Source organism: Crocodylus porosus, unplaced genomic scaffold (genome assembly GCF_001723895.1).
Source record: "Crocodylus porosus isolate Cpor-Errol unplaced genomic scaffold, CroPor_comp1, whole genome shotgun sequence".
Lineage (NCBI taxonomy): Eukaryota > Metazoa > Chordata > Crocodylia > Crocodylidae > Crocodylus > Crocodylus porosus.
The window spans coordinates 46,383,494-46,394,156 of NW_017728947.1; the positions used below are offsets into that span (position 1 = coordinate 46,383,494).

The 10,663-nt window shown below is 44.0% G+C and overlaps 1 protein-coding gene across 1 annotated transcript in view; it reads left to right on the forward strand.

The window, feature by feature from the left end:
* VTI1B (vesicle transport through interaction with t-SNAREs 1B) overlaps positions 1 to 10,663 on the forward strand; it is a 22,668-nt gene that overhangs the window by 1,661 nt on the left and 10,344 nt on the right. The window contains exons 2-4 of the mRNA XM_019551938.1: positions 3,262 to 3,320; positions 4,941 to 5,132; positions 8,100 to 8,273. Coding sequence (XP_019407483.1) covers positions 3,262 to 3,320; positions 4,941 to 5,132; positions 8,100 to 8,273 — 425 coding nt within the window. The remainder of the gene's footprint in view (positions 1 to 3,261; positions 3,321 to 4,940; positions 5,133 to 8,099; positions 8,274 to 10,663) is intronic.

Consider the following 10,663-nt stretch of genomic DNA (forward strand, 5'->3'; position numbering starts at 1 on the left):
GTTCTGGCTGGGCAGCCCCTGACCCAGCCCTACTCCCTTCCTCACAATAAGGGCCTCAGTCTGCAGCCCTATGCCCCTGCCCTTACCTACCACAGACTTACTGGCTGGATACTGCTCTCCAAGCTGCTAGGCTGCATTCCTGGGCACACGCATGCTGTCTGTGCAGATGCGTGCAGCATTTATTGGTGACATTATCGGCTACACTAGCCAAAAAAAGCTGATTGCCGATAATGTCAATTTTCCTCTTATCGGTGCCAGTCCAATATGAACTGATTGGTGCACCTCTAATTGGCAAGCATCCTACGTGCAGTCTTAAGCCCAGAGGTCTTGGGATTTGGATTCCCTCTACATTGGGTTTGCTACAGAACTTATGGCTGCTTGCTTTAAAACAAAGAAATGTTTTGAGTTTGACCCAGTTCTTACTTGCTCACTGGCAACTTACAGCAAGCATTATAAAGTAAGTAAGAAAATAACTTATTTGCATACTTAGTTGCATATTTTTCAGTGTATGATAGTTTTTCAGCAAATACAATAATTTTGAGCTTCCAATATAATAATTTTGTATTTAAGCCTTGGCACTCCTTGCACCACTGCTCTAAACTACTTTTCTTACCCGTGCGAGACCTGTACTGCCCAGGGAAGCTGGCTCGTGTGAAATGGGCTCAACAGCGGTATCCGATGCAGGAAGCGATGCTGGCAAGAGGAGGCTTTTCCTTGTATGTCTTTGTTTTAATGGGAGGCTGGTGCTAGTGGTAGGTAAAGCATCCCCCACCCCATCCTCCCTGCAGCTGGTTCCCCTCTAAGTCACACAATGAACTTATCACATGTTTCAAGAACTGAAAAAAGGAAGGAGCCAGAGGAAGGGATTTCTACTGGTGTGGATGAATCTCCTCGCAGTCAGCACATTCCCTTGTTGCGTGGTCTGACACGTAGTTGCCTTCTCCCTGTCTGGCCAGCTTTGTTTTTCCACTAGAGGAGTGGCTAGGGCAAACCAGCAATGTACAGTATTGTTCTATGTGAGTATAGGCTGGTGACCACCAGGACTGACTTGCTGTAACCCTGTGAACTGAGATGTGAAACCCACAGACTGAGATGTGAAACGTGAGAAAAGGCTGTGGCTTGTTTAGAATCCAGCATATTGTAGGCTTGGTAACACAGAAGTGTTCCTATTTGCATAACTAGCTCTTGGCCAATTGGCCAAGTTCACGGTTTTAATCATTGTCTTTAAAGCTCTCCACAAAACTGGCCTGGGAAGGACTGTATCATCTGGCATAATCCTGATTTTTTTTTTTTTTTTTAGATGGCTTAAATCCAGTGCAGGTTGTCAACAAAAGAGAAACTTGTGTATGTTGAAGAATTATATTGTTTTGGGGAAGAGCCCACTCATTTGGATCTTGCTTTGCAGTAAAAACAGAGACAACTGAAATTTGATGCCTTTAGAGCAGTAGTGCTCAAGTCTCCAGCCCTGTGGACTGGGTAAATGGTGTGCAGCCAGTCTTTGTGTGTAGGATTGGTCCATGGGTATGATCATTAGGATGCCTGCCTGCTCTAGAAGCAAGGCAAAACCCAGCAGTACAACAGAGGCTGTCCCAGGTGGGCCCTCAACTGGGGAAGGAGCCAGGGAGCTGACCCAGAAAATCGCACTCGCTTCTCTTCTGAGATCCAGGTCCAGAGTTTGCTAGATCTGATTTGAAGGCATGCTGTCTTCCACCTGTCTTCCTGGCTCTGCCTTTACAGATGCTTGGAGCTAGGTGCCCAAGGGGGAAACCTGGCAAGAAAAGAGATGCTGTGCCTTCTCACCCCTCCCCACCCCTATTCCTAGTCTGGTCTTGGGAGCTCCAGCACCTGCTGCCCCCTGAATGTGCAGCACCATTGCAGCCAGGATGAGGCTTCCAGTGCATCTTACAGCCTGGCTGCCAAATCTGTCCAGCAGTTGGTCCCTCATGCCCTTTCATGCCCCTGCCCATCCCACTCCTTGCCTTTTCCACACCACCACCTTATGTACTCCTCCATCTCCAGGACTCTAGTGTGTAGCACCTCAGCCCCTACCAGCTCATGGCAAGGAGCCTGTCTGAGGGTTGTTTTTGTTTTTTGAGGGTTTTTTTTTAATGTGTATCTGGGGCCAAATTAGCCAAAACTAATTCCAAATCCAAGAGTTGCGAGCCATAAGTGGCCCTACTACCGGGCAAACATCCTCTACCCACACGTGGGGCTTCAGATATTTCCAAATCCTTTGGCAGGCATCCTACTTGCAGGCTCAAGCCTGGAGGCTTGGGGTTCAGATGCCCCCGACTTTTGTTTGCCCTTAGCTATAAGGCCCTCGGCACAAGCAAAGCAGGGGACTCCCATTTTCGTAAAGTGGGTTTAAAGTCACTGCACCTCAGCATGTACTGAACCATGCCAGAAGAGCAGTTCTCCTGGGGGAAAACTGCTTTCATGGACACAGATGCATGGTATTTCCCCTGCCGGGTTAAGTAACCACTATGCTTGTCCTGAGCCTTCAAGAGGTCTGAGGGTTGGGTGAAGGGAGGCTGAGCCCCCAGGCTGTTGTGGAAAGAAGCAGGAACATAATCCAGGGCTGCTCACTCCCTCCCTCCCTCTACAGAGCAGTGTCAGGCAGAGCTGGTGGTGCAGTGAACACTGGACTTAGCCACATGCAGCACAGTATGCCGGGTAGGCTGGGATGAGGTTGCCAGCCAGTCTGAGGGACCCCACTAATTGCAGTCCCCCCAATTGGCTCCACAGCATTGGGTGGGGGCCTGTGTTCCTAGTGGATATGGAGGAGCATTTCTGGATGCCTGCTCCACTAGTTGTTTGCCATTTGTACTAGGTGTTCCCCATTGAAGTCCCCAATTTAGCCAATTTGGCTAAAATATCATGATGAACATCTGTTCAACTTGTAGAATTTGTATGATAAAATACATAGCTGCTTATGATATGCATACCCATATATATCTGCATCCTGAGTTAAGGACATTGCTCAGGACTGTTCTGGGAATAGTGATTTCTTGACTAAAAAATATCAATAAATTATTTCAGGCTGTAGGGCTGACAGGCTGCTGGCCAGTATTGATTTGTGTGTATTTAAGTTGTCCAGCCCTTCATAATTTACTGACAGGTTCTCATTTTACGGTGAATTTTGGCCTGGTATCCTTCTAGTCAGCCCCTTCCTTTCAACTTGAGCTTTTCTGTGACGTCCTCTTGCGGCTTGTACTGATGTTTTTCTGGTGTGTCTGACATACTTTCTGCTTTCTTCCTTAGAAGAGAAGAAGAAACTAATACGAGAATTTGATGAGAAACAACGGGAAGCAAATGAAACGGTAAACGTGTGACTGGAGCTGTTAGGAGGAAGGGTGGAACAGGGGCTTAAGTTCAAAAGTCTTGTTTCCTGCTTTGTAGCCAGTTTGTTTTTGCCTAGTTCCTTTAATCTGGAGTCCTGGGTACCAGTAGTTACAAGTTAATCTCCAGTTATTGGGGCTTCTTTCATAATCACCAAGCTAGTTCTCTGTGATCCTGTGAATTCACTTACAAAAGAAGTAGGGCTAGAAGGAACCTCCAGAGGCTATTTAGTTCGGGGGTAGGCAACCCCTGGCACAGGTGCCAGAGCGTGGCGCACACAGGCATTTTGCTTGGCCCACACCCCTTGGGGCAGATTGCGTGGAAGGGGCTTGGGGGAACACTGCCACAGCAAGGATCAGGCACCTTGTGGCTTCCTTGCTGTCCACCCCCGGGATGTCAATATCTTATAAGTCAAGGTTACAGGTGTTTTTGGCATTCTGCCCAAAAATGTTGTTGACCCCTGATCTTGTCCAGCCCCCTGCCTAAGGCGGGATCATCCTCATCCAAACCATTCTATACAATGCCATAATCTAACCTCTTAGTACAACTACCATCAACCCTTACACAACATAACACTATAACCTGCCTCAGTTAAAGCAGGGGGACCACAGCAGCCAACATCCTGCTTCTCTAAAAAGTTGTTAGTATATGCTCAAGAGATTCCTAATGACCCATTTTCCACCAGCCAAACATATAGAAACCAACATGCTACCCTCTTCTAGTCCAGGGTGGAAGTTAACCTCTTTAACCTCAGGGGGTAGCAGCATATAATCAAGGTACAGAGCCTCAGACATCATACCATAAAAATATTACAAAATACTACCACATTCTGTCACAATCCTGAGCCTTGGCATTTGGGTCTGGATAGTCAGACTAGGGATCGTGGATTGCCCATCTCATAGATGTGATGGGAAAGTATTATGTTAGGCAGCATCAAAAGGAGAAAAAATATAGCTGTCAACATACAATAGAAAATCAGCACCGTAATTTTTGCAGTGCTCTTTCCTCGGAGCATTACACAGTGTCTTACATCAGGGTAAATGTGTATGCTAGAGACTTACACTAAGTAAACTCACCTGTGCTGCTGGAATAGCATCTAACAATGTATATCAAATTATGGAAGGTACCAATGGCATGGCACTTCCAACTACAACATGGAAATATTAAAAATATGGAAAGGGAATGAAGCAGAAACCTGAGATCTTAATTCAAAGAATGTTCTGCCGTATGTTGATACAGAGCTGTTAAGATTTGCCTTTTAATTTCAGGCTCTTTTTGGAGAGGAAAGGTCATTTAACAAAGGGGTTTGCTATGTTCTTGAACTGTAGAGTCATGTAACCTGTTATATTTAACATCCAGGTGTGATTTATGAGGACCACAGCTTTGGTACGCAGCATTCTATTGGGCTGGGGACCTTTAGACCTGTGTACAAGGTCTCTGTATTAGATGAAGGCAGCTTCAATCGTCTTTCTCTCAACTAGGTGCATGCCTTGGGATGTTGGTCAGTTTCAAAGCAGAGCCTTGTTGGGACATATTGTGACATCCTAGTTTGGTCACAGAATGAATCTGGGGCTTTTTGTGACTACTCTTTCTTACTAAAGCTGCGGGAGATGGAAGAAGAATTGAAGCATGCGCCACTGCCCTTCCGCAACCAAATGATGAGCAAGATCCGGGCCTACAAGAGAGACCTGTCAATGTTCCAGAGAGAGATGAGAATCACAGATCTGGGCTTGGTTCCTGGCAATCGGGGAGACACAAAATATGGAATCTACTCCATGGAAAATGAGCAGAGCGTGAGCATCCAGGGGATATTAACTGTATTTAAGACCTTTGCTGTTTGTGTTACAATGCGACTCTGACTGTGCTATTGCTCGTGTTTCAGCTTTAACCCCCTTAGTTTCAAACCTCATGTAACCTGGCTATAAATCTACTCTGCATTTAATATGAATGTTTCAGGTGAGAGGAAAATCATGCTTAGAGGGTTTCTTAATAGAACCCATATTGGTTATCTCAGAAACAAACATGTTTTTAAGATACAGTATAACTTTATGAATCTGGCATGCTTGGGACCAAGCATCTGCTAGAAATGTGAAAATTCCAGATGTTTGAAACTGGAGGGGTTGGGGGGGAGGATGGGGGTGCATGCGGAACAGCGGCACAGGGTGGTGAGTGGCAGTGGTAGCTGCCATGTGCAAGCTTCCCCCTTCTCTGCTCTGGGACCAGCTGCTGCTACTCCCCAATGGAGTGTAGTTTTAAAAAGTGCCGGATTTTCGTTAATTCCGGATTTATCAGTTCATACCGTATGTTCAAATAGCATTCGGTTCTCTTTCTTAAAATCTCATATGACAGAGATTTATAAAACATTGAAATACTTTTGTTTAAACATTCCTCTACAATGCTGCAAAGATAAAGAATTATTCTAATGTAGGGTAAAAATTTAAATGATCAGTTTAATTTTGCTACTTATCCTGAATGAAGTGTGTAAACTAAATGTATTATATACAGCCAGTAATAGAATTAGCTATAAACACTTTCAGTTTAAATTATCTAAAGCACTCTACTAAACATTTTTTTTTAAATGGTCTGAACAGTATGCTACTTAAAATTAAAGATATAAACAAGCAGATCTGGTTTATAGAAAGGGATGCCCAGTTACGTCTGAATCTGTTAGACTGGAGTTGTCTCTAGTCTAAAAGCTGGGTGAGTTGCCTGTCTGGGCTGTTGTGGTGCTGCCTATGAATTATTTTAGTCTTCCAGATATTTTTTTATCAGAATTAAAATTAGAAAAGATGGGAAGTGTGGTAAAGACTAAGTCCTGTCCTTAATCTGTCTGGATTCTCTTGTTGCTTATAATCTCTCCTACAACATGTGACCTACAGGATGGTAGATTAAAGATTTAGGAAAAGATCATCTGAGATCCAGTTTTGTCCTACAATCATTGTACATCTCTCAGCCACTGATTGTGGAGATCAGGTTATACACCAGCCCATCATGATGCTGTAAATAAAGGACTGCTTTAAGTAGGAATAAAGGAAGCCTTGGGAAGAAAAGATCCTATTTTCATATAGATCTCCCTTACTGGCAGAGAGGTGGGTGGTTCATGGATGGAATCTCTGGTACAGGCTGATCTCTAACTAGACTTTTAAAAAATAAATAAATAAAACCTCAAACCTTTCCCACACTAGATTTATCACTTAAAAACAGCTCCTTGGGTGTGACTGAACTGTCCTACTTTTTCTAAGTCTTAAACTGATCCTTTCAGCTACCCTTAAAAATTGTTTAATTCCATTAACTACACCAAGCCTCTCTTGTATTGAATCATATCTTTTTCTTGGCTGGCTTCCTGGAGTAGATGCTATTTTCCTCTTAAAGCAGGGGCCAGCAAGCTTTTCAAGCTATAGGCCAGAACAACCTGGCTGAAGTCTGGCATGGGCCAGATGGCTTTGGTGCGTCAGTAATGAGGGGGTGTTGTGTATGTCCTCACTTTTCAGCTACAGTGGGGGTGCAGCTGGAAACTGGCCAGTCCTGGCTCAGTTCCCCACTGGCTGGAAGTTGTGCCCCTGGTGCAGCTGGGGGGCAGGGAGAAGTGGCAGTGATGCAGGTGCAACTGGCCCCAGTACAGATCCTTGTTGCCTGGCCACAGCACAGGCATGGGCAGAGCAAGGCCTTCTGGCTCTTCAGACCAGATCCAGTGACTTGGCAGCCTGGATGTTGCCGACCCCTGCCCTAGAGCTCAGATTACATGTGTTCCATCAACGTGGACTTTGGCACTTGATGACTTGTTTTTGAAACAGCTTTCCCAAAAATAATTAGTTTATTATCCTGGTGTAAGTATGCTGGAGTAACCAATAAATGTAAAAGCTGAGACTAGGTTTCCCCAATATTTTCTACTTTGGAGCGATAGACAATGAGTTTGCAGTACAGCAGATAGAGGTGGTACTGGGACTCCATGGGTGCATCTACATGTCATCATATGACAATGTTGCTACAGTGCTGTGGTTTAGTACTTCTTTTTGAAAGTACTAAAGCATGGTGCAGTATGGGTGGTTACTGTGCCGTGTGCACAGTTAAATTTCACTGCTATGTCACCGTAGTGGTGAGCTGTTCCCAGGAAGTATGCTGCTACGGCAACATAGCTGGCGATCACATACAGACGCACATGATTCCTATATTGCTGTAGAACACTATATGGTGATATAGCGCATCTCTATGTTGCCATAGGGCAACGTGGAGATGCGTCCCATTTGTAGTAATGCAGAATAACTGCTGAATCCTTGTTGTCAGTCAGTTTTGAAGCCATTCTTATAATAGGTTTTGGGGGAGCAGGGCAGCTTCTGTTATACCATACCTCAGGCTCTGTTGCATTGAGTAACTAATGAATTTTGTAACTGCACGAAATTTCCTGTCTAAATTGTTTTCTGACTTTAACAACTTTCTACCCAGAGAAAGCTTTTCCCTTTCCTCCTCTTTTAACTAGTTTAAAACGCTGCTTGCTGAGAATGTGGTCAGACTTGCATCTGGCTTGCTCTCTGTTCTCTAGAAGTGTTGCAGATAGGTCTCTAAAGGTCAGTGTTACAAGGCTGGCATACACTATAATGGCCACTTTCAGGGTTAACAATAACTTCTTCCGTTAATAACCTGAGAGGGCTTTGTCACCATTACAGATAGATTAGATGGCCTACAGGACCATTTGTCTTTATAAGAAATTGGAAATGTCTAATGCCTGTATTTAATAGCTAAATAGAAACTCTCTTTTTCAGACTCAGCTGCAGTCTCAAAGGGTGCTGCTTCTCCAGGGCACAGATAGCCTGAACCGAGCCACTCAGAGCATTGAGCGTTCACACCAAATTTCTGCGGAGACTGATCAGATTGGTACCAATATAATCGAGGAACTTGGGGAGCAGCGAGAGCAGCTGGAACGCACCAGAGGCAGAGTGAGTAAAGGATTTGTTACCATTTTAACATAAAAGCTTGGTATGCACCTACTAGGAATGATAACACCAAATAACTCCTGTGGAGACCTGCCTAGAGCTTTCGGAATTATTCCCTGGGATGTTTGTGTAGATGTCTGGGAGGAAGGAGTAGGCTGTAGACGGAAGAAAAGTGAAAATACTCCCAATAATGTGTAGCCTGTAAGTCTGCAAATACTCCACTATAGAGAGCCCTCTGTCATGAGGGGTAAACTGTGAAATAGCTTTTAAATTCATTATTATTTGGGTTTTCAGGGATCTGTGCAAGGTAATCAGTATTAATCAAAATTCGAAGTATTTCTTTTCTTCCCCACCTGGCAATGTAAACTGAATTGAAATGGTTAACTAGTTTTCACCCTGCCTTTTTTATACTTGGACTAAATGAGCCAATAAGTGTGAAGTTGCAGATGGACCATATTAAGAGCACTTAAAATGCCAGTGTCTACACTATAAAGCTTTTTAACACATACAAAGTGCAATCTGTTGCGATACCTACCTCATGTTAGGGTAATCTCAATTTGTTCAGCGGAGCTAAAATGAACAATTTACAGTCCTCTGCCCTCTGAGGATGCGCTGCTGTCATGTCCATCTCCACCCCTCTCTACCCTCTGTATGCACACCTAGAGCAGGCATAGAGCCCAAGTGTCCTGGCTTCTAGGCATGCACCTGCTTGTCAGCCTTCTGGCAAGTCAGAGCTGTGCAGGGAAGAAATGGTATTAACCCTTAACTTGCAACTTCTCACAGTGTGTTTGGATTTAACATCACTTAACATTTCACAGATTAGTGTGGTCTAAGTGAAACGTATAACTTCACCTTAAATCTCGTCTGTTCCCCTGAGGACATAGAGGAAATGACAAGACAGTTAATAGCTTAAATTACATACATTTGTTAAAGTTAGAATTTAAATACTGAAGCATTTATTTTGATTTGAGTTACTGTCAAACAGTATCTGCTCACTTTCCAAGTAAATATATTTTTCTAGTACAGCTTTGCTCAGTTAAGCTTGGTTATTTCAAAAGCACGATCAACAGTAAAGATTTAGTTGACTGTACCTTTGGCTAAATTTCTGCAACCCTTCTACCTTCAATAGCTCCATACTTTTAACTGAAACTTGGAAAGACATTCCATGGATGCAGAGGAAGCAACAGTTAGAGGGGTTTTTTTTTGTTTTGTTTGGTTTGGTTTGGTTGGTTGATTGTTTTTAGTCCCATTGCTTGTGTTAGAAAGCTCTTCTAGAACTTGATTTGTTCAGTACCTCCTTCTGATTCCTTTTAGTGCCACGATATGACTCTGCCTATGCTGGGAGATGATCTTGAGTGACAGTGTCATGCTTATGTAGTTGTATGTAGTCTGAAGCACAGCTCCATTCTGCTCTAAGATATCAAGAAAACTGCTAGTGTCCTGAGGGTTAATAGTACTCCTGATCAGGTTTTCAGGGTAGCTAGGAATTTTCTGTAGATGTATATCCCAGGCATAGATCCAGGAAATATCTTATCCCAGGGGATTGTAGGCTTTCTTTATTTTCTAGAAGGAGGGTTAACTTTTTGCAGATGTAACTCCTAAAAATGTGTTATTGTTGCCCTATGCTTGGTGGAGCAGGAATAGTCTTTTGAATGTACCATCCCAGTAACATTTTGTCTATAGATTTGCACTTATGGGCCTCTTACATAGTCTTTCCACTTCTGAAATCATAATAAATATACAGAACCTAATTTATTTTTGTATGTGCTCCTGTATTTTGCTAATCTGTGAATAAGACATCAGAGTGTGTTATCTTTGTAGTAAGGTAACACAACAGTTGTTAGCATTGGACTTTACACAAACTGACTCCAGCTTGTTGTTTCCTTTTCAGTTTATGCTGTGAATGAATTGGGTGAAATGGGTTTGCTTTATTGAAAGTATGGGAGTAAGTAGCTTCATTAACTTACCAAGGTTGCTGGTGAATGGAAATAGATAGCAAGTTGTCACAGGGGCACTAGGGTGCCCCGTGCCTGGAGAGAAATTAGGGAGAGCTGCCAATCATCAGGGCAGCTCAGGTGCCGGTCGCTGGGGCAACCAGGCAGGTCATGTGGCTGGAAGGGGGCAGGGCCGGGCCTTTATAAACAGCCCAGGCCGGAGCCTAGCGAGCAGTTCCCTTCTGGCAGCTGCAGGAGCAGGAGCTCTGCGGGAGAGCTGAGCAGGCCAAGTTGAGGGTTGCAGCCTGAACACACTGACCAGCTGCAATGATGCGGGAGAATGCAAACCCTAAGCGAGGTATGGTTGGGACCCAGGGTGGCTTGAAGTTTATGCTATGAGCCTGGAGGCTCCTTGTTGTTTATGTGGCAGCTGTTTGGCTCGTGGTTGAGTTATTGTTA